Source organism: Sinocyclocheilus rhinocerous, unplaced genomic scaffold (genome assembly GCF_001515625.1).
Source record: "Sinocyclocheilus rhinocerous isolate Xijiao unplaced genomic scaffold, SAMN03320098_v1.1 scaffold585, whole genome shotgun sequence".
Taxonomy (NCBI): Eukaryota; Metazoa; Chordata; class Actinopteri; order Cypriniformes; family Cyprinidae; genus Sinocyclocheilus; species Sinocyclocheilus rhinocerous.
The window spans coordinates 1,838,697-1,862,889 of NW_015630024.1; the positions used below are offsets into that span (position 1 = coordinate 1,838,697).

Consider the following 24,193-nt stretch of genomic DNA (forward strand, 5'->3'; position numbering starts at 1 on the left):
ACACCTATTAAATATCTAATGAGTAAACATCTAAAACTATGAAAACTGAAATAAAACAAAATATAAATATTAGATGAAAAACTCAAACTTAAAGAAAAATAAACTAGAATAAAATGAGTTGAACTAAAGATGAAATAGTAAATGAAAGAAATTACAAAAGCACATTAAATTACTAAAACAAAACAAAATTAAAACAGAACGTATAAAAATAAAAGCTACTCAAAATATCAATTTTGTTTTGTTTTAGTAATTTGATGTGCTTTTGTCATTTATCTTTCATTTACTATCGGAGACAAAAATGTATGCTTGGAAAAAAAAAAAACACGTGTATATATATATACACACGTGTGTGTTTTTTTTTTCCAAGCATACATTTTTGTCTCCGATCTTTTAACCCCCGTGGTATTTAAAAAAATAAAAAAATAAATCAAATGTAGACCTAAATATTTTGTAGTTCTTACTCACTCTGGTGTACTTGTTGAAACTTTGCAGTATGTCCCAGCCCCAGTCCCTGTATTTGCTGTCCTTGGTGAATCTGTACATGTAGAACAGACTCTCAATGGTCTCCGGTCTCAGTAAGTTGTGTCTGTCTGCAGGCTGCACACACATATCGAGAGAGAAAAATATGTTCATGTAAAAGGGCACCAACTTTTTTAAAAGTCATCCTCATCAGTGCTGAGCGCAGAAATGCTGTTCTTCAGAACAGATACTAGAAGAGATTACCACAAAGGCCTTGATTGGACAGTCTGAACACAGTTTCTGCACTATTTGGGGGGCTTATTACCATTTTATTTCTAGACGAAGGACAGAAAATGAATGATGGCTCCATTCCAAAGCCTGCATCAGCAGTTTAAGGCCACGGCTCCAACCGTTCAGGGAGTTTATTGTCAGAAATGAGAGGTGACTGTACAGGTTAGTGTACCTTCACATCGATGTCCCGTCCGTTGTTGGACTGCAGGTTAAAGTGAGCGATCTCTGGGCTCAGGCCCGTCTCCATCTGTGCATACATCTGATGACACGTCTCCATCAACTGCAGAGCCAGGTCCATGTGATCAGCGGGCAGACCGTTGTGAGCACCGAGAGCCAGTGTGCCAGGAAGAAAACACACCAAATGATCCTGGATCAGACAGAGATGGAGAAAGAGTTTAACCCTGTAAATACTATTGTATCATATTTGTTACAAAAAAATTATTCTGATAATTATCAACCTGATCAAAACTTTGCTGAGAAACCTGATGTACACAATCTTCTACATAACTTCAGTTGTCTGTTTCATATTACTGCTTGTAGTATAATTACATATAAAAAATATATATAGATATATATATATAGAAATATATGCTAGACTAACTGAGACTTGTCACAGCACTTGTATAGTGTTGCTCTCTTTTTGGTCTGATTGCTTTTATTGTTCTCCTCATTGTAAGTTGCTTTGGATAAAAGCATCTGCTAAATGATTAAATGTAAATGTTCAAGATAAACACATACTGGACTGAAGCAACTTTTTCTAGATTACCCATACATAATGTTTTAGAAAAATCATGTAAAAATGTGAGTTTCAAACATGACATCAGGCTTTTTGAGAAATGTTTATTTGTATATCTCTCACTCATCCTTGTATTGCATTACATAGCATTATATGCACAATTAAAACTAAAGAGCTTTGATGATAAAACTAAGAATTAAATATCTTACTAAGACTTTGATTATTGGTAGACAGAGTGACAAATTATATTTATATGTATTTTACTGTATGTAAATTGTCTGCAATACTATTATAAAGATCTTATTGTTTTAAATTACAAGTTATCAGAATTTTATCTTACTTTTTGACCATATAAATATTAGCAACTACACCAAATTGCATACTTGTGCTCAGTTTGGGTCTCTGAATAAAAAGCGTGTTTTTTTTTCCTCCTTGAGGATGAGCTCCATATTTTATTATATTATACTATACGAGTCATAAAAACCAGGGCCCGTATTCGCAAAACATCTTAAGGCTAAAAGTAGCTCATAACTCGCTGATTTAGGAGAAAATCTTAAAAATAATGAGAGTGTCATTCCTAAATTTAAGACTTTCACAGGAGTATTTCACAAAGCGTTTTAGCACTAAAACTAGCTCCTAAATCTGTGAAACGTTAGGAGTAGTGAAGAGGACTCCTAAGTCACCAAGACCAAGCCACAAACTATTTCTAAAATGGCTGTTGCTGGCAATCTGCCTCGGAACGTAAACATTTTAGAAACATTTGACGATAATGAGCTTTTAAAAAGGTATATCAATAAAAAGGTATATACAATTTTCCTTTGATTAGCCTATATCCTTGTTTTCATTAATCAGTTGGGCAAGAAGTAACAGCTCTTCTTGCATCCAGTTTGGTTTTCTTTTACATTTGCATGTCTTACTATCAGCCATGATTATTCCACTCTGTTAATTAAAAGGCTGTTTATATGCATATTCACTAATTGTTTACAAGAAGCATACATGTAAGAGACTGACAATTAGCTGAACATATACTTGTTTAATGTGGCACTTAGCCTGCATTTTAAAATATTTATTTGAATGTGGCAATTAACATTTTTATTTTTAAACTTTTATTTGAATATGGCAACATAAAATTGTGCTCTACAATATTTCTATGTCTCTGTCAGAGACATAGAAATAAATCTCTGACAGAGACTATCAGCCAATCACTGTGTGCATAGTTAGTAAGCACGCTGACATCATCCATAGCAACGAGGTCAACCCCGCCCCCTTACTCTTAGCTTAAGACTTCTCTCTATTCCTTAGTAAAAGTTTGTCTCAGCAGCTTTGTGAATAGGATTTAGAAAACTCTTAGCTAAAAACTTTTACTGCTATTTAGGAGAACTCTTAGTGGTAAGATAAAATGTTTTGTGAATACGGGCCCTGGGCTTTATTCATGGAAATATTGTAGAGCACAAATAAATAAAGGTTTAAAAATAAAAATGTTAATTGCCACGTTCAAATAAAGATTTTAAGATGCAGGCTAAGTGTCACTAATTAAACATGTATATGTTCAGCTAATTGTCGGCCTCTTACATATGTGCTTCTCAAAAACAATTAGCGGATATGCATATAAACAGCCTTTTAATTAACAGAGTAGAATAATCATGGCTGATAGTAATACATGCAAATGTTAAAAAACAAACTGGATGCAAGAACAGCTGTTACTTCTTGCCCAACTGGTTAATGAAAAAAAAGGATATAATCAAGGAAAAATTTAGAGTTCGGATAACCTCCAAAACCAAAGGTGATACCTTTTTAAAAGGTCATTATCATCAAATGTTTACGTTCAGAAGCAGATTGCCGGTGTTCTGACGATTTGTGCTACCCTGTCAGATTTTGCTACCTCCCATTAAAACAGATGGTAGCATAATTCGATAGCGAAAAGTGCTACCTATCAGATTTTGCTTCCAGCATGATATTAATAAGGTGTGAGGCTTTATTAACATGTACACCTACCCCAACCCTAAACCTACCCTTACAGTAGGATAAATACAGTGTTGATAGCATAATCTGATAGGGAGCATTATTTGTCAGAACACCGGCAACAGCCATTTTAGGAATAGTTTATGGCTTGGTCTTAGTGGTCCTCTTCACTACTCCTAACGTTTCACAGATTTAGGAGCTAGTTTTAGTGCTAAAACGCTTTAGAGCAAAAATTTAGGAGTCCTAAATTTAGGATTGACATCCATTATTTTTAAGATTTTCTCCTAAATTGGCGAGTTATGCAGTAGCCCCTCACTGCAGAACAAAGATCCAGGGGGCGGGGTTGGATCCACATCTAGGGGGTGGAGATGGTAGGTTTAGGGGTGGGTTTAGGGATCAGGGGGTGGAGACGGGTAGGTTTAGGTATATGTAAGGTGGGAGGAGTTGGATCTAGATCCAACCTCGCCCCCTGGATCTTGTGTTCCGCAGTGAGGACCATCTTGAGTTATGAGCTACTTTTAGTCTTAAGATGTTTTGTGAACATGGGCCCTGATGTATCAAATATGATTCACAGTTTTTTTTTTTTTTTTAAGATTTGAGATTTGTAATAAGATTTAATCCTGGAGAGTATAGGATCAGATGCTGTGCTGCGTGGTATAGATTAAAGCCATTTATAGTGTAACCACATAAGGAAAAAAATCAACCAAAAATTAAAACTCTGTCATTATGTACTGTTTTTCCAAATCCGTATGCTGTCATTTTTCCATGTGGAATATTAAAGGCAGAGTAAGTGATTTTTCAAAAACACTTTAGAAAACTGATTCGGGCCGAATCGCAAAACAAACTTGTAGCCAATCAGCAATACGCGGCGTGTCTACTCGTGATCTGGCGGGACGCGGATATAATGGTACCGGGTTTCGGTACCCAACCCTAAATGTGAATCAATCATATCACCCCATCTGTGACCAGAATCATAACCTCAGTACATTAGGCTCAGTGTGCATCGCCAATTCCCTGGAACCCATTAGCTAAAAGCACCAGTGGGCTATTGACACTCGGTCTAAGCACTGAAAGCCAAAGCTGCATTTGTATCTGCTGTTAACTCACTCAGTCTCTTTCTTGCCACCCTGAAGCCACTGTTTGAGCAGGTACTCGTAGTAGCTGTCCGCACGGGCCCCCAGCGTAAAGGCCCCTCGACGTGTGAATTTCCCACTGTTTGTGTTGATGAACATGGGTACCAGACCGTCACGCTTTCCCTCCAATCGGTGAACCTGTCTGGTCACCTCCTCCACTGCATTCTAAAAACAGAGGGCGAAAAATAAAATAAAATCAAAACAGACGAAGCTTTTAAATATTTGTAAAAAATGAAGAAATAAATTTAAATTCAAATAATTTTTTTAACATACATTTAAATAAAAAGGTAAAATAATAATAATAAAAAAAAATGTAAAAAATTAAAAAAAGATACCTAGACATAAAGTACCTGGTACTGTGGGTCCTGTGTGAGTCGGCTGAGCTCTCTGAACTCCAGCTGAATGCTGGTCACCTCTGCGACTGTGCTGTCTGTGGTCCATCAACATTGGCTACCAGAAATCCCTTACTCTGCCTTTAAAGTAGAATTTTTTGCCATTTCCAAGTTTGTGTTCCATGGGACAAAAAACAGCATACAAGTTTGGAACAACATGAAAGTGAGCAAATAACAACAGAATTTTATTTTTTTCAGTGAACAATTCATTAAGAACGACACTTGGCAGCAGAAATTAGGTGAAGTTATGACTCACCATTTTGGGATTGAGATGGCCGTTGGACAGCTCCCCAACGAAGGTCAGTTTGCTAGGAGAAGTCTGTCTCAAGAGATTCTTTTTGACACCTTCTATAGCCTGAAGATAGTCCTCTAGCAGCCTGGAAAGATATAGATGCATCACACTCTGCATTTGAAGTGATTAAGTTTGCCCTCTAGAGGCAAAATGAGCTACTGCATTTTAATTGTACATTGGGAGCACCCCAGACTTCAGTTGATACCCAAAAGTGTAATACATAAAATCAAACATATAGAAAGTAAGAGCTGCGATTCAACCCCATTAAGGTCTTAGTGAGATTACACAGACAGGAATCAGGATACAGAGGTCATTTAAATGAACCACCTTCCACGTCAATGACTAGCATATCCATCACTGACCTGGTCTTGGGTTGATTTGATATTCCTGACCAGAGACAGTTATCAAACCTCATTAAGTGTCAGTGTCTACTGAACCCCAGTGAACACCTTTTTATTGAATTATTCAAAACTGAACCCTATGAAAAAAATACTATCAGCAAGGAGCGAGTGTATGTGATGTCAACACAGCGGGAGTCTAACGAGACTCAGGTGTGAGCAGAAGCACTGACGTGAATGACAATGACTCGTCAAGCTCCGGCAGAAAGAACAGGAAGACAGAATAACATCCTGTCAAATGCAGAAAACGGTTGATGTCACATTTCGCCAGGAGTGAAGTCACCTTGGCACCGTCCCTAATGGTGGACACGTGCAAAACGTGCCTGTGACAGTTGTTGTCATAATGCTGCTGTCTTGCAGGGGCTTTTTCACTCATTTACTGTCAGTTAGACAACAAATCTTAAAGGGATAGTTCACCCAAAAATGAAAATTCTGTCATCATTTACTCACCCTCATGTCTGCTAAATAAGTATGAGTAATAGTGATGCTGGAAATCCAGTTAAAAATATTGCATTAGTATACCAGTTTACTATTTTTCTTTTTTATATTAAAATACGTTGAGCAACACTGGACCAACAGTGAATTCGGGATTGGACTATCGGTTTGATTGTCCAATGGCTGTTCAGAAAGCCCGTTTTAAAACGAGCATTATTTTTGTGACTGCTTGATGTTCCTAGATGTGCACAAATTACACACTTCACCTTTATTCTAATTCACAAGAGGTTTTTAAGTGCTAGAATGCAGACGCTGACATTCAAACAGAAGCACCTGCACTTGAAATACAAAATATAATTTAAGAACAAATTCCACCAAGAAATGACTAAGACATCAGAATAAAATGATCCAATAGAGAATGCACTGAAGTCACCTCCAGGTTTCCAATGCCCTGTACATTTATCACTGTCAAGGCTAAGTAGCATGTCTACGGTTTTCAAAAAGCAGTCCTTATGTAATGATCAAAACGTGCTCAGAGTCTTTTTATTTCCTTTTCTGGTGCAATTCACCCTTTCAGTGACTGACAATGTGAATCAATCATATCAGCCCATCTGTGACCAGAATCATAACCTCAGTACATTAGGCTCAGTGTGCATCGCCAATTCCCTGGAACCCATTAGCTAAAAGCACCAGTGGGCTATTGACACTCGGTCTAAGCACTGAAAGCCAAAGCTGCATTTGTATCTGCTGTTAACTCACTCAGTCTCTTTCTTGCCACCCTGTAGCCACTGTTTGAGCAGGTACTCGTAGTAGCTGTCCGCACGGGCCCCCAGCGTAAAGGCCCCTCGACGTGTGAATTTCCCACTGTTTGTGTTGATGAACATGGGTACCAGACCGTCACGCTTTCCCTCCAATCGGTGAACCTGTCTGGTCACCTCCTCCACTGCATTCTAAAAACAGAGGGCGAAAAATAAAATAAAATCAAAACAGACGAAGCTTTTAAATATTTGTAAAAAATGAAGAAATAAATTTAAATTCAAATAATTTTTTTAACATACATTTAAATAAAAAGGTAAAATAATAATAATTAAAAAAAATGTAAAAAATTTTAAAAAGATACCTAGACATAAAGTACCTGGTACTGTGGGTCCTGTGTGAGTCGGCTGAGCTCTCTGAACTCCAGCTGAATGCTGGTCACCTCTGCGACTGTGCTGTCTGTGGTCCATCGTGGAGGGTGAGCGGTTCCTTTACCAAGGTTCACGTCAGAGTAGGGGATTTTAGATGGGGTTTTGAATGCAGGCATTAATCTGAACCCAATGTCTTTCTGCAAGAAAAGAGACACAACATGTATTGAGTTCTGTGGTCCGTTGAAATAAACCTTTAAAGCTATACTTTACATTTACAAGGATAAAAATGAATGATAATGGAGATGCTACCAATATATGAAGTACTTACAGCTTTATCCAGGAAGAGAGTGTCTCCGGTCAGGTGGTATGTGCTCAAGAGACCCCCCAATATACGGATGGTACTCTCAAAAAGATTCACATCCACATTCTTGGAAAAGGATAATTCTGTCTCAACCCACTTCCTGGCCTCCGCAAACTCTATTACAGAAAGAATTAGAGAGAGAGAGAGAGAGAGAGAGAGAGAGAGAGGGGGGAAAAGGCAAAAGGAGGGACATAAAGAAAAAATATTATTTTCCCATTATTATTTGAAGTTTTTATTGCTTAAAGGTACAATAGGAGATCTTGGAAAATGCTAACTTTAGCCTGATAGCACTGAAAGCGAAAGTCCCAGATAGGACTCTTATTATAGAATTTGATTACAGAAAAACTGTTTTGAACATGGTTAAAACAGTTATTTTGAAGATTGCTTCTATTAAAGAAGATATTTTGAAGATTGCTGGTAATCAAACAGTTGGTGGTTGCCATTGACTTCCATAGTATTTTTTTTTCCTACTATGGAAGTCAATGGCAACCACCAACTGTTTGATTACCAGCAATCTTCAAAATATCATCTTTTGTGTTCAACATAAGAAAGCAACTCATACAGGTTTGGAACGACATGTGGGTGAGTAAATGATGACAGAATTTTCATTTTTGGGTGAACTATCCCTTTAAGTTCAACTGGTTAGAAAAGTAATAGCATACCTCACCTCAAAAAAGAAAAAAAAAAGAAAAAAGGAAAATAAAACAAAATAAAATCAATCATTTTAAATGCTACAAGTGATTTTAGGCAGCATAATATTATAATGAATAGTATAAAAATAGTATAAAATTCTAAAAGTATAATGGCATAAAAAATTGATAAGATTGCATTGTTATTAAATTATTTGCAAGCATTAAATGGCAAAGGTAATCTAAATGTAATAATAGAGAAAATAAGCATACAGAAGTAAATATCCAATATTGTCCAATAGATTTCCAATATCAACTGATTGCACCTTTAATATATATTTTTTCATGGGTGTTTCTTCAGATTTTGGAACTTTTGTCTCTGCGGACTTTCTCAAAACACACTCTCTAATTTAAATTGATCTACTAACAAATGTCCAACAAAGGACAATTTAAATTTTTGTCATTTGCATATTGTAATTTGACAAAATTACAGCTTGACTGGAACACACAATACAATTAAAAAAGAAAAAGAAAATGTAATTTTATGTTTACCTTGATTTTTCTTTGTTTCCTTCACATCTCATATTTCATCAAAAGAATACGCTTCACTGACACTATTTTTTTTTTAGTAATTTTCACACAGTAAATAAATAATTTTTATGGATGTATTTTCCTATTCTAAGATTGCAAGACAATGCTAAAGTCATAAAATCTATACATAAAAGCCATTTGAAAGATAGCCAAAAAATAAAAAATAAAATCCAATCCAAATTTTAATGTGGTCATTATATAACAAAAAGAAAAATGGTCACTTTTAATAAAAATCAACATCTGGGAAATTAAAGTGCCTGTGGCTGAAGAAACACTCATGTTGACAATAGGAAAGAAAAAAAAAAGTATACATCTGAAATCTGAGCACAGTGGTCATGAAACAGACTGGCAGACAGAAGCTGCGATTATAAGACTCACCGTCTTTCAGTCCCAGGATCCACATGGTGTCCAGTGCATCAATGAGAGTTAGGCCCAGGCCAAACCACTCTCCATGGGTCTTAGATATGGGCTTCAGTTCATCATGACCCCACGCAAAGGCCTTATAGCCCTTCCATGCGTGCCTGAAGGCCTCCTGCACCGCCTCCACATGATCCACGGCCTTCACTGTGACTGTCACAGAAAGACATTCAGATGATCACATGTCTATGATGGCTGATCTTTAGCACAAGCCAAACTTTGGCATGGACAAATGCCTCAAATTACGGGATGAATTCTGATACCTGGTTTTAAGTTGGCAGCTTCCTCAGCATCAGCCACAGTTCCTTCTTTTCCATGGGCGGTGGACTGAAGCTCCGTCCCCTGCTCTGCCTCGATCATCGCCCCGCGCCAGCTAGGAATCCAAAAACTGGCATCAGTTATGACAGCAGTTTATCCAAGATCCAACCCAGAGATTCAACACCTGTAATCGCACCGTTTCCTCCCACATGCCTCACGATTATAACCGCAATTACACACGAGCGGGAGGTGGAGTCCTGTAACAGGACACAGCTGGAGGAAATGAAAGCTCATCACAACTCTGTGTTACCAGCTCAACTGTTAATAAACTCTTCCCTAGGGCTCTAGCACTGCACAGGAGTCTTTATCTTCAGCTACTGTTGTGTATTTCTCTGCTCTTTCTAAAAAGGAGAGTTCATCCTAAAATGAAAATTCTGTTATTATTTACTCACTCTCACATTTCTTTTTTTTGTGTGTGGAACAAACAATGTGATATTTTTAGCACACTTTCTGTCATTGTATGCAAGGAGCTCCAAGCAGTGAGACTAATAACAATAAGTGTCAATAAAACTCATAATTACTGTCTGAGCTTTAATACCTCTACTTATTCAAAAGGTTAAACACTAAGCCAACAACAAATAAATGTCAATGTCTAATCCTAGGCAAATCATCATTATCAAAACTCTCATATAAAATGGCCTAATTGCTTGAATGTAATAAGCCAAACCTAATGACTGTTTTTGCTTCTTTCCCTCCGTCTTCATCTCTCCTGACCATGGCTTCTTCTCCATCTTTCACCTGCCAGTCTGACACATTCCCTCGCTTCTGTAGGACTGGAGGACCACGCTTGCTAGGTGGCTTCCTCTGCAGATTCAAACCGCCCAACATAAAAAGACAAGAGTAGGTGAAGAATCTAGTATCTTATAAGAAGGTGAATTAATGTGCTTAGATCAGCATGGTTGTGGTTTAATTTAATACAATATTAAAATATATAAATATTAAAATAATATTTGTTTCAGTTTATTTATTTTAACCCTTTTATTTTGAATATTAATTCATTGATTTATTTATATTTATTTTGTATTTACAAATAATCCAAATTTTTTGTATCTTTTTAAATGACTTATTATATATTTTCATTGTTATTATTGATATTATTTTATTCTGAATTTAGAAACAATTGTAGCTTTTTAAAATTATTATAATAATTCTAATATAAACAATATTTATTTATTTTAATGGTTTTGTTTTAAATTTAGAAACAATCACATTTTTTAAATATTGTTAACACTTATTTATTTAGAATTTAGAAATACTAGCAAATTTTGGTATATTTCCGGAATATAGCCTATCCGGAATGCTGAATCCCTGACCATTTTCAAGCGACAGCTGAAAACTCATCTCTTTCGAAGCTACTTTACTTCATCATCATAGAATTTTTTTTATCTATTCCTTCTCTTTCTAGCTTGTACTTATTTGAACAATGTCTAAAAACTTGGTATTACAAGCACTTCCTGTATCTGTTTGCCTCTTTTAAGAAGAATCGCTTTATGTATCCCCCAATTGTAAGTCGCTTTGGATAAAAGCGTCTGCTAAATGTCTAAATGTAAATGTAAATGTAAATATTTTTTATTATTTTCTTTATTACTATTAATATTCATTCATTAATTAAATGATTTATAATGCTTTAATTTTGCATTTAGAAATAATTGTACCTTTTTGTATCTTTTTAAATGATTTAATATTAATATTAAATTATTTTTAAAGCTTTTATTTGGAATTTAGAAGCAACTGTAATTTTTGTATCATTTTAATTTATTAATATAATAATACTAAATATTGAATTAAGAAACATACAGTACAATTCTGGTTTAAAGACCAGGTTTAAGCTTGTCTTTTCAGCAGGAGCTGTAAAAAAAACCTTTGCAAATAAGTAGAGAAATGATAAAGTGAACAATATACTATTTTGCATATCCTTAATATCTGAGAAGTATTCCAACTAGGGTTGCAAAGGGGTGGAAAATTTCTGGTAAATTTCCAGAAACTTTCCAAAAATCCCTAGAATATTCCCCCAAAAAATCCTGGAAAGTTTCCAAAATTTCTGGAATGTTTCCCAAATTTACTGGAAATTTTCCACCTTTTTGCAACCCTAATTCCTACTAACCATAGCTGGAGGTTTGGGAAGTAATGGAATGCTTGGTCTTTGAATCTCTGGCATCACTTCTGGCGGGATGTCCTGGACCCCCGGGACAACTCCTGGCGTGATCTTTGGGACGAGGCCAGGAGGAATGGGCCTGAGACCTCGGTTATCCATTTCAACCCAGTCCTCCTTCAATGATCTATCAGAGAGTCCTGGAGAATGAACAGACAGAAATACATAATATGTGAATTATTAATAGCAAACGGCGTGATGTTTAATAAAACTTCTTCCCCAGGAGCTAATATAAACGGGCAGAGGTTGTACCAATCATCCAACTTTTGTGTTTTCACCTTTTCATATCCAGTGAAATGTCATTAAAGGTGGATGTATGAAGTACCTCTCCATTGCTCCGTCAGGATGGGATAGGAAAGAATCCCACAGATGAACAGGAAGGCCAGCAGGAAAAGAATCAGACTGCGCTGAAGCCGAGACAGCTGCTTCCATTTCTGCCAAAACAAACACAAACAATTCAAGGACAATTGGAGGAAAGTGCAGCAATTTTATATTTGATGGCTTGATGTGGCAATTGCAATGACTGCCAAATATAGTACTAAAAAATACAGCTACATGGAAACAAAAATATGATTTATCCCTCACGTTTTCTCTCAGTACAGACCTCTTTATAATTTAATCAACCTAACTAATTCATTCGACGTGAATCTCAGATAATGGAAGACATTTAAGGGACAGTTCACTCAAAAATTCATTAATTTTCTCGCCCACATATTGTTTAAACCTGCATAATTTTCTTTCTTCTGTGAACAAAAAATTAAATACAATACCTTTCAAAAGTTTGGGGTAAGTTGACTTTTTAATGTTTTTTTAAAAAAGTCTCTTAAGCTCACCAAGACTGCATTTATTTGATCAAAAATACAGTAAAAACAGTAATATTGTGAAATATTACAAGTTAAAAGAACCGTTGTTTTTTAAAATGCAATTTATGATATCAAATCTAAATTTTCAGTTGACATTACTTCACTTTTGAGTGTCACATGATTCTTTAGAAATCATTTTAATATGCTGATTTGATGCTAAAGCAACATTTCATATTAATATCAATGTTGCCCATAGCTTTGTGTGAGGAATAGACTAAATTAAACTTCAACCATTTGTGTTCTCAATTTTTTTTTTTTAGTTTAAATGACACGATCACATTGAACTGGTGTTGCATGAACAAGATCCTCCTTCTGGGTTCCCAAGAAAAAAAAATAATAACAGCATGTGGTTCAGATAGACATGACAGTGACTACATAATAGCATTACAGAGTTTTCATTTTTGAGTTGTCTGTTCCTTTAAGCTACGTTTTTAAATTAAAAGGTTAGTTTTTTCAAGCAAAACAAGTGTGTTTCATCTAAGCAGGGAGTGCATGTCTGCTTTTTGGAGATAATTAAGTATAAACAAATTGGTAGATTAAATAAAAAAGGGGAAAAACAAGGGCTTTGACACCTCTGGTTTGGCTAGGACTAAACATGACAACTACAGTGCCAGCATTTTGTTCTCAGAATATTAAATAGATGTCAAGACATCACGCAGACAGGAAAATGGCACTCATTTACACAAACAAATAAAGAGGCAGAAGCCATCAGCCTTCAAACATCACCGGTAATGAATGAAAAATACATAATGCTTCATATTTTTGTCCTGCAAAACCAGGTAAAGAGTTTAGATGCCATTTTAAGAAGAAAATACCCAGGCACTAACCCTCCAGCAGGACTGTCTCCGGTGCTTGCCGTTGGTGTAGCTGCGGCTGTGTTGGTCTCCCAGCGTCAGAGAGACGAAGTCCTTCCTCTGTGGCGAATACATCTCTAACACAGCCACCACTCAAAAACACTGAATCAAATAGGTGAGAGAGGGAAAAAAAAGACAAGAATGACACAGATACCAAGTGATTTTCCCACAAATCACTATTCGGAACATGAGCTGGTCTGTTGCTCCAGCGACACTGATCTTTGCAGGTCTCTGAGGAGAATCGAGGTGTAAAATACAGATCTGTTCACAAGATTAATTACCACCAGACTAAATCTGGAGTAAATTGAGGCAGGGGGTGGCACACTGGCATCCATCTGATCTGAGAACAACAGCATGGGACAGGGCCGTTCACCTTGTTGTCCCAGGGGCCATGAGAGCCATGTAAGAGGGGATTAGGAACATTAGCCTAAGTCCATCTGGTTTCTATCATACCAACCTGAGCTTATTGGATGGAATAGATTTAAAGACACTGGCCTGCCAAGATGACACACATATGCTGCCTATACAGGAGAAGGTTGAACGCAGGTTGTCCCAAATGCAAATTACAAGTAAAATCATCTGAGTGTGTAACTTTAGTGTGCAATGAACTACAAGGTTCCCAGTTTAAACCATTTCCATGACCTTTCCTGTTGTTTTTTATTACTGGATATGAATATTTCTTGTATATTCAATTAATATATAATCTTAATATATTCAAATTAAGACTGATTTACTAATGAATCACTCCGAATGATCTGTGAACCAGTCAACTGATTCACTAAAAAGAATCAACTCAAAAGAGCTTCCGAATTGCACATTAGCCTACTATGGCTTTCCAGCAAGTTTTATACTACACAAGTCAATTTCTATTCAAAGAAAACTCTTAGAATACAACATTGTCAATCAATCAATCAATCTCAAAATCTGATCTGATTCTGTGGGTCATGTTGAGTCAAATGACTGCTTTAAATTTCCACCCAACTATATTCCACTATTTTTAATTTTCTGAAACATTTACATTGACAGTGGTATTTTTTACTTTTTACATCTTTTGAACTTTGGCCTAAAATCATAGGTCAGTCATATTGACTGTCAGCCATTTTAACTTTAGTCATAAAATGCAGTAATTTCGTCATAAAATTTGGCAGCGTGTTCTGAGGTAAGTAAAAAAAAGTTTGGGCCATATGCAATACCCATTGTTTTTTAAATACTGTAAATGTCTTGACAATATCGTTTCAATTTGGTGACAGCGCCCCTATTGGTCAAAATTTATAAGCTTTTGCATAGTAAATAATTCTACTTATGACTTCTAAATCTTTTTTTTTATTATAATTCTCATCAGGGACGGGTAGTCACTTTAGAAAATACTTGAATATGGTGCTGGACCAGTACTTGCTATTTTTATTTTACATTGGCCGATTTCTAATTGTACACAGCTATGCTGCAAATGCTTTGGCAATACAAATGTCACGTTTGTCAGACCAATAAAGCACAGTAAAATAAAAAGAAAGAGAACAAAGCATTGATTCTATATTAACTGCTTAACCGATCTGCTCAGGTAAGGGAGCAAGTGGCCTCCAAACGCATCCTCGTTTTACCTTTCTCTGAACAACTTGCTGCTCCTGGTTTGGAGGAGGATCTATATGCATGAAGAGGAGGAGGTCACAGCCCATGCATCCCATCCACTGTGCGAGTAGTGATAGTGTACACTCAGTGTGTAGGTGACAGCAGGAGTGGCTATCAGATCTCTATCTCACCTCCATCACGCTGCTCTCCTACAAACCGCGTGTTCCTCCCACAAAACGCTCATTTAGGCTGATATACAGTCTATTCGTAATGTGTCAATCTGTCGAAAAATAAGCATGACCGCTGTTAATAGTCAAACAGCTGTGTGCAGGGAAATGTTTATGTGACAAACTCCTTACTGAATCACGTGATCCTCACGCACACGCGTCATTCGTTCGGGCTCCGCCCTCTTTTATTAACACGTTCATCACCTTACAGCTGTTCTTCCCTTACTAGTAATAACTACTAATTATAGTAATACTGATGATAGCGTGGTTTATCATCTTAATTTTTCTATATTCGTATAGTGCTTGGTTATTAATCAAGTTACAAAAACGTTACCACAAATAAACAGAGCTACATTTGGAAACTGAGAGCGTCCCATCTAGAATTCTGCTATATACAACCAAATAAAAATGGTAATAATATATTGATTATTTTATTTTATAAATTAATAATTTGAATGCACTTAAATAAGAGTTGAATTGGCTTAAATACTGTAAAAACGTATGTATAAATAATATATTGTAACCTATTCACACACACACACACACACACATAGTGTATAACTAAAATAAATAATAAATATAAATTAAATATATGCATAAATGCCATCCATCCACCCATCATGGAGCCTATTTTATTGTATGTACATATACTATTATATATTAATACTATAAATGATGTATGTTAATACACTTAAACATAAGAGTTATACTTAGGCCTAATAGATAAACATCAATAATAAATATATATATATATATATTAGTGCTGTCAGGCGTTTAATCGCAATTAAAATAAACGTTTTTGTTTGCATAATATATATGTGTGTGTTCTGTGTATATTTATTAAGTATATATAAATACACACACATACAGTATATATTTAGAAAATATATACATACATATATTATGTAAACAAAAACTTTTATTTTGGATGATATTAATCACGATTAATAATTTGACAGCACTAATATATATATATATATAATATAACAATAATTAGTTACACTACTAGTTACATTACTTTTCTTTCACACCCCACGGAAGTTGTAATTGAATATCTTCCCCATAAAATTCTTCTGAAATGTTACTAACAATATATTTCTGCCTCATCATTTGACCAAAATCCACACTGGATCGCAGTCAGATGTTATTACAAACACTCAGCGGTGATTAATAATCTAGCGTAGCGTCAGTTCTGGCAGGTCACGTTAGTCAAGCTCGCATCAGCTGACTCTCAGCTGATCCCCATCAACCTATGGGAATACGACACCTATCTAAGTATTCATATATAAGGTCCCGCAGTAGTATCAGCAGTTTGCATTGCTCGATAGCTAATTACCCTCCTCCATCCCCAACTCCTCCTCTGTCAGTCAGGATTCAACCTTCTGATTCTCCTTTGAATCAGAATAATTCAAAAATGTGTACATAACATTATTGAACTTTAACGATATCTGCAATACATTTATGTTGGTTCTGTTCTGTTTACCCTGGGGGGGTTATCGCTGCTCTCCCTGCTCTCATCCATGCTAGGCTGCATGAATGCGCAGGGAGTTCTTGCCCAGAACAGAACCATACCGCCAAACCTTATCGCTGCTCTCCATGCTCTCATCCATGCTAGGCTGCATGGATGCGCAGGGAGTTCTTGCCCAGAACGGAACCATACCGTCAATCCAAACTGTATGCTAATTGTCAATCATCTTTGACGATAGTGGTCCTGACAGAAGTAACGTTTAAGTAAAAGTGTTGTATTAATCTCAATAATTGTAATGTGTAGCTTGTAGCTCTAATTTCTCTGTCACACATATGCAATTATACTCCATGATGTATTTTATCAAAAGAAATCATATAAGTTCATAACAAAATGTTTCATTCTCTAAAAAGATATCGGGATCAGAGTGATATGGGTTGGCAAGTCATGTAATGCCAGAGTAAAGTAATGCCACAACTTTCATAATGCCACAACTTACAAATCAGTGTTCAGATCATCTTTTCTCCCGATAAAATTAATATAGGCCTATTGGCTATATGTCCATCCGCTGAATGTAAGCTTTTTCATACTCCAAGCTTGCCTGCTGCACTGGTGACTTCATGTGCCAGTGCAAGTTGTGAAAATTTTGAAAATAAAACTAGGAATTATTGGATTTTTGGACTTCAAATCAGTAGGGGTTGAGGCATTGAAAGTAACTAAGTAACTAACTTTTTTATGGATAGTAACTGTAATATTATTACTGAAATCATATTAGTAATTAGTTACACTACTAGTTACTGCAAAAAGTAATATTATTACTGTAACTAGTTACTAGTAACTAGTAACTGCCCAACACTGCCCATTGTGCAAAATTAATTTCTGGATACTAGCTGGGTTTCAGTTTTGCTCATTACCATGTTTGGCTGTTTGAACAGGAAAAACAGCTTCACAAAGCATTTTTTAGAAATGTTCGTGTTTCACACAATGATATACACAATTGTCCAACACGATTTAAATGATACATTAATGCACGTTTTATAGCTGATACTCAAACAGATGACCAGCACGTGATTTCTGATGTCACCACAAATACATAGAAAACACAATATACATTACAAAATGTTATTGAACAAAACGTTTTTCAAAACAAAGCACCTGTGCCTAAATTCTATGTGATTTAAAAAGTTTTTAATGATAACTGCTTAAAACAATGATGAGCAACACTTAAATTTGTCTCAACATATTCTATGAATTAACCTATTTCCAATATCATTTGTGTATTTTCTTACATTTATGTCATATTTGTAAGTGCTCCCTGAGACCTACATACAGTAAATGTGAACTGAAGGACACTGTCTCTATGACTTTATGCATGTGTACTGAATTTCAGTCTCATATCAATATTAGGTCACTGCTTGCACATTTATTAACCAGTTTTGCTGCAGTTTGTATTACTCTTCTCTTTTTAAAACAACTCTTACTGCTGTATTGTAAATATTAGCACCCATAAATCATCTAACATACAAATTTAATACCATTTCTGAAATCAAATCATGACATGAACAGAGAAAACAAAGGTAGCACAGATTTCCTGATATCCAAACCTCATGGGACGGTTAGCGGTGTCCTCACTGGGACGCTTTGTTTGTATCAGTCCTACAATTCAAGTTAGACACTTAAACGAGAGGGGAAAAAGTGTCATTCATGCACTCGCCTAATAATGCAAAGTTCTATAATAATAACTGGTTAATCCATGGTAACCGTTTGTACATGATTAAGTAGTAAACAGCTGAAACTTGGACCATGCAACCACATAGTGGTCACGTCAGAACCCTGTCATTACACTTGATTAGGGTTGCAAAAAGGTGGAAAATTTCCAGTAAATTTCGGAAATATTCCAGAAATTTTGGAAACTTTCCAGGATTTTTTTTGGAATATTCCAGGGATTTTGGGAAAGTTTCCGGAAATTTACAGGAAATTTTCCACCCCTTTGCAACCATACACTTGATACGATCCAAGCTTCATCTACAATGTTATTACAAGACCAGCTAGTGATTAAAAAACATTGCTGAAACAAATAAAATTATTATAAAAATAGTACATCAAATACAAAGCCAAAAGTCCCTGTAAACAAAAAAAGGATATTGCCCGTTTGTCTGGCAGCACCGGGATAGACAGGACACTGTCTAGAGTATTTCCTTTACCACGAGCCGTAGATGCCGCATGTGTCTTCAGAGTGTCCTGTTATCTTCTCTTTGTTGCTTGTATTTAAGGTTAAATGCACAGGATGTACCGTTATCATTCAGGGTGTCTCTAGCTGAAACACACAGGGCCGATGGTGAAGCCAAACTCGTAGCTGCTGTTGCCCAAGATTCCTATGTCACGTAGAGGAAGCAGGTCCATGTCCTCAAACTGAAACACAGACTCGCGCGGTCCGGGATCCACTTCCTTTGCAGACTGGTACAACAAACACAAACATAAACGGTTGTTAAAGGTAAAGCACAATTGTTTGAAACCTTGATAAGAAATGTTTTTGAGCAGTAAATTCAGCTTTGCGATGATCCCAGGAATGAAATCAAATCAGGAATGAAGTTTAAAATACATTCAAATAGTGTTGCTTTCGTCAACGAAAATTATGACTAAATATCGTCGTCAACGAACCTTTATTACGTGACGAAAACGAGACGAGACGAGACGAGATGAAAATGCTGGTCATGTGACGATGACTATAATTAAATGTATAATGCAATATCGTTGACGAATAAAAACGACTAAATGTGGTTTACAATAAAATTAAAACAGGCCGCCAAAAACAACACTACATTCAAATAGAAAACAGCTATTTTTAATTGTAATAATATCTCACAATATTACTGTTTTTACTGTATTTTTGATCAAATAAGTGCAGCACTGATGACCAAAAGAGACTTCTTTCAACTGACCTGAAGCTTTTGAACAGTAGTGCATATCAAAATAAATTGGTTCACCACAGCAATGAATGAACCGTATACAAACGATTCCCCTTCAAAAATGTGATAAAAATAACACATTTTATTACTAGTGCTGTTAGAATCCACATACCACACAATCCTGCAGTTCTCCTAAATAGCTCTGCTTCACGGAGTCTGTGAGGAACTGGACCCGTCGCTGTGTCTGGCCCAGTCGGTGTCCAGGGTAACAGGAGTACGTCGCTCTCTGTTCTGCTCTGTTGCTCTGGAGTCGTAGGAGCCGCAGCTGAACCACACTGAGAGCTGGATACTCAAACTGATCAAAGACAGACAGAAGAGTTTTGATGGTAAAATTGAAGGACACAGTTTACTGTGTACAACAACAGGGCTTAAAACTGAACATCAAACAATGAAGAGCAAGAATTTTATGGGTAATAAGAGCAACATTATTAGCGGCTATTAACCTGGACAATAAATTAATGATGTTAAAGCATTAAAGGGACAGTTCAGCAAATCTAAAAATTCTGTCATCACTTAGTCAGCCTTGTTTCACTCAAAACATATCTATCTATCTATCTATCTATCTACCTACCTACCTACCTACCTACCTACCTACCTACCTATTTTTAGGCCAATTTCAGGCTTTATTTTCCATATAACAAAAATAGATAGTATATGGGACTGTTAAGGTCCAAAAAATCATAAAAGTAAATGATCAACTTCTAAAGTGTATACACCAGTCTCTAAGCCTACAAGTCCTGTGAATTTTTATTTTAAGTCAACTATCCTACAGACAGCCCCTGTCAATAGCACAAACTTTGATCCAACAGGAAGTAAAAATTGCTCAACAGTACTACTTACTTGAAAACCTCCCTCCAGTGAACTGAACCAGTAGAACTTGCTGTTATTCCCTGAGTCATTCAGCCAAGTCCTTACGGGAAGCTGTGGAAAGTTGGAAGAGCGATGATAAGATTTTGATGTTCTTTGACATTAAAGAGACACAGTAGCAAGGTTTTAAGTAGGATATTACGTGTGCATCTCTGGGGTGAAGGCAGGTCTCTGCTCCTGACTCTGAGAAGTTACAGTAGGCCAAAAGAGCATCTAAAGGACTGCCTTGGTTTGGGTCAATGTAGTAGAATCCTGCAAAAGTTACAAAAGTAATTATTTAACAGTTTATTTTTTCCAAAACAACATACAGTTCAAATACATTTAATAGTGCGCATGCACACACACACACACACTCAGTTATTTTAGTCAAGCAGCTGTATTAACTAACCTTCGAAAGTACAAAAAAAAATTGGATCTCATTTACACCTTATTGTCAGGGAGTCATCACAGTCACTTCAGTCACCATCCAGGATAATTACCCGATCACAGTCACCTGAGTTCTGATCACCCGCACCTGCTGTCACCAATCAAGCCACACTACAAATACACACACATCACAGTCACTCACTGTCCGGTCTACCGTTCACTCTGACGAACTACTCTGGACTCTCTCTGCCAAAATCTCCTAGAACGAATTACGGTTACCTGCTGTTCCTCCCACGATCCTCCAACGACCCCGTGGAAACGGCTCCACGATCTCCAACGTAACCGGCATACGATCCTCTCCATCAGAACTCAGATAAGCACCCTGGAACCATTCACTGTGTTGACATTCACCTGCCTTTCACTCACCTATTCCAGTCATCCACTTATCCAGTCAATAAACCATCCTGTTTTGCACTTATCTGTTGTGTCTGGCCTTGCTTTGTGACACTTATTGCTGTCCACCTTAGATTTTATCGCTTGAGACAGATCTTAATACCATGTGAAAATGTGGTCAATGTAACTGAGCGTGCTTTAGAGAAAACTTATGCGTATGTGTCTTAGAGAAAAAAATGCAACTGTAATGGAAAGATTTCTCAAAGATAGCACAAAGACAAAGAGGAACAAGAACAAAAAGATATATGTCTTTGATAGCTGGAAAAGATGAAAGATAGGGCTCTGACCGCTGGTGTAGTTGGGATGGCACAGCCACAGCTCCAGACAGGTAGAGGCTGGGTGCTGCTTGCTACCGTCCGGAGGGTCCACCAACAGCCGGAGGTCATTGTACAGAGAGTCCAGCAGTGTCTGAATCAGAGGGTAATTGGGCTTGTCTGAACTGTACATCAGATCCTGTTGGAAAAGAAAAAGTAAGACAAATTGATTTGCTTTTTTGTGATCTGCATTTTAGTGAGGGTTCAAGAATAAGAGAGTTAGATTTTGTGATGTTCTGCCACTACAGTTTTTCTGATGTGCTAAATAGCACATATTTTAGTTCTGCCATGATATCAATACACAAAAGGCTGACTCCTTCTTTCAAATTTTATTCATCATTTAGTTAAAAGTCTAAATCAGGAATATAAAAAGAGTACGAACAAAGACAGAAAAAAATGGGGCCTGATCACACAAAAATGTAATTTTATGTACACAGAAATGCACAAAAAGAAAATCTGATTTTTACAAATCCTAGGTGGATTTAGTTGACTACTCAGTATGAATAGTCTAATTTCAGTTATTTTTCCATTGTTCAGAATGCAACTTGTATGCTACATAATGGAAAATGCACAGTAATATGTCCAGCTGTGTCTGAATATACACATTTTTGTGCACTTTTACCCCAAACAGTGAACTATGTGACATTTGCTAGTGTGCGAATTTTGACCATAATCACGTGGTGTTTGCTATTAAATGATCAGCACAGCAAATCAGAGTAAAAGGGTCACCTAAGATTTTAAACAACTTGCCTTGATCTGGGTCAGGTTCACAGAAACACCAGCAGGCCCTGGTGGCCCCGGTGGACCCTAAAATAAGAAAGTAAATTTATAAATAAACAACTTAGTTCTCATATTGTTACAAAAAAGGTGTCAACTTACTGGCAAGCCCCTCCTTCCAGGGGGTCCAGGAGGCCCCTGAAATCCCTTAAGTCCCTAGGATTAAAGTGAAAAATAGATATTTAATAACTAATCTTAATTTATGTTAACTTATAATAAAATTATTTTATGTATTTTTATTTTGATGAATATGCAACATTTCCTTTTAACCTGACTAAAGAAAGCTTTGGAAATTAAATTTCATACCTTGTCTCCAAACAAGCCCTGCAAGGTGTAAGAGATAAAAGAGAAAGAAATTATAAATGATCTTCATGCTCTTTCGAACAAAAAAAAAATAGGCTGTGGTTGCGATAAAGCACTTCACTGTCCTTGCTTTTGTCATTAAAAATGAATTAACCATGCTTTCATATCTTGAAAGGACAGAGCACATGTAAATGCATCTGCAGCAGATGTTTAATGCAAATTGGGCTACAGTTTATTAGGCACAGCTTGCTATTAGTTTAAATGCTGAAACATTAAAAATAAAAAACATTCACCGGTAGTCCAGGTATTCCAGGTGCCCCTCTAGGCCCAGCAGGACCAATATTTCCCTTAAGGAAAAGCACACACATTTAATGTTTAATAATTCAGAAGATGCTTTTAACCAAAGCAAGAGAAGGAAAAGAAGATTAATTGGGAGGATTTATCAATATTGACAGTGCTGCAATACATATACTGAACAAAATTATAAACGCAACACTTTTGTTTTTGCCCCCATTTTTCATGAGCTGAACTCAAAGATTTTACATTTTAGAGTGGCCTTTTATTGTGGCCAGCCTAAGGCACACCTGTGCAATAATCATGCTGTCTAATCAGCATCCTGATATGCCACACCTGTGAGGTGGATGGATTATCTCGGCAAAGGAGAAGTGCTCACTAACACAGATTTAGACAGATTTGTGAACAATATTTGAGAGAAATAGGCCTTTTGTGTACATAAAAAAAGTCTTAGATCTTTGAGTTCAACTCATGAAAAATGGGGTGTGTACATAAAGTCTTAGATCTTTGAGTTCAGCTCATGAAAAATGGGGGCAAAAACAAAAGTGTTGCGTTTATAATTTTGTTCAGTGTATGTACATATGTCAATATAAAACATAAATATGGATGTTTGTATTGTATATTTATTATTATTAATATTATTATTATTATAAGCATTGTCTTGCAATATCTATGGTGAAGGCAAAAAGCAAAAGAATACATGTTTAATGAGATATTTTGACTTTACCTGATCCCCCTTTGGTCCTGGTGGTCCAGGAGGACCAATATGCCCTATACTCCCCTAAAAAGAACAAATAAATACTCTTATAAGAGAACTGAATAGGCTGCTGCACTGCAGATTCATTGAATGTGCTTGATCTACATTATACCTTCAAGCCATCTTTCCCTGGTGGACCAAGTGGTCCCTGATCTCCTTTCTCACCCTGTTATGGACAAGTTAAAGTATCAATAGTAATCATGCATTTCTAAGGTATCTGCATTAAAAGAATCCTGTCTGAGTAAAACTTTAAAAGCACCTCTGCTCCTTTGACACCTTGCTCCCCAGGCTCTCTTCTCAGTCCTTGGATTCCCTGTCAAGCATAGAAAAAAGTTTTAGCAAATGCATGATTATGATTTCGAACTGTGTTAATGGTTCCCCATTTGATCAATTCCCACAATGTTTTTTAATTCAAAATATATGAT

General features: G+C 36.4%; 2 protein-coding genes across 3 annotated transcripts in view; both read right to left on the reverse strand.

Moving 5' to 3' along the window:
* man1b1a (mannosidase, alpha, class 1B, member 1a) overlaps positions 1-15,312 on the reverse strand; it is an 18,113-nt gene extending 2,801 nt beyond the window's left edge. The window contains exons 1-14 of one of the 2 annotated variants that reach the window (XM_016551901.1): positions 15,009-15,312; positions 13,692-13,783; positions 13,384-13,512; positions 12,019-12,127; positions 11,646-11,833; positions 10,209-10,345; positions 9,487-9,596; positions 9,185-9,376; positions 7,554-7,702; positions 7,234-7,422; positions 6,858-7,048; positions 5,230-5,350; positions 923-1,117; positions 466-597 (exon numbers count right to left, since the gene is read on the reverse strand). In XM_016551901.1, the coding sequence (XP_016407387.1) occupies positions 466-597; positions 923-1,117; positions 5,230-5,350; positions 6,858-7,048; positions 7,234-7,422; positions 7,554-7,702; positions 9,185-9,376; positions 9,487-9,596; positions 10,209-10,345; positions 11,646-11,833; positions 12,019-12,127; positions 13,384-13,485 (1,815 nt within the window). In that variant the 5' untranslated portion in view covers positions 13,486-13,512; positions 13,692-13,783; positions 15,009-15,312. The remainder of the gene's footprint in view (positions 1-465; positions 598-922; positions 1,118-5,229; positions 5,351-6,857; positions 7,049-7,233; positions 7,423-7,553; positions 7,703-9,184; positions 9,377-9,486; positions 9,597-10,208; positions 10,346-11,645; positions 11,834-12,018; positions 12,128-13,383; positions 13,513-13,691; positions 13,784-15,008) is intronic. The other variant, XM_016551900.1, reaches the window with a different exon arrangement.
* Positions 15,313-18,794: 3,482 nt separating this feature from the next.
* Positions 18,795-24,193, reverse strand: part of LOC107739704 (collagen alpha-1(I) chain) — a 67,183-nt gene continuing 61,784 nt past the window's right edge. The window contains exons 58-69 of the mRNA XM_016551902.1: positions 24,028-24,081; positions 23,881-23,934; positions 23,739-23,792; positions 23,011-23,064; positions 22,721-22,738; positions 22,517-22,570; positions 22,388-22,444; positions 21,611-21,776; positions 20,647-20,756; positions 20,478-20,558; positions 19,750-19,932; positions 18,795-19,125 (exon numbers count right to left, since the gene is read on the reverse strand). Of these exons, the coding sequence (XP_016407388.1) occupies positions 18,982-19,125; positions 19,750-19,932; positions 20,478-20,558; positions 20,647-20,756; positions 21,611-21,776; positions 22,388-22,444; positions 22,517-22,570; positions 22,721-22,738; positions 23,011-23,064; positions 23,739-23,792; positions 23,881-23,934; positions 24,028-24,081 (1,029 nt within the window). The 3' untranslated portion in view covers positions 18,795-18,981. The remainder of the gene's footprint in view (positions 19,126-19,749; positions 19,933-20,477; positions 20,559-20,646; positions 20,757-21,610; positions 21,777-22,387; positions 22,445-22,516; positions 22,571-22,720; positions 22,739-23,010; positions 23,065-23,738; positions 23,793-23,880; positions 23,935-24,027; positions 24,082-24,193) is intronic.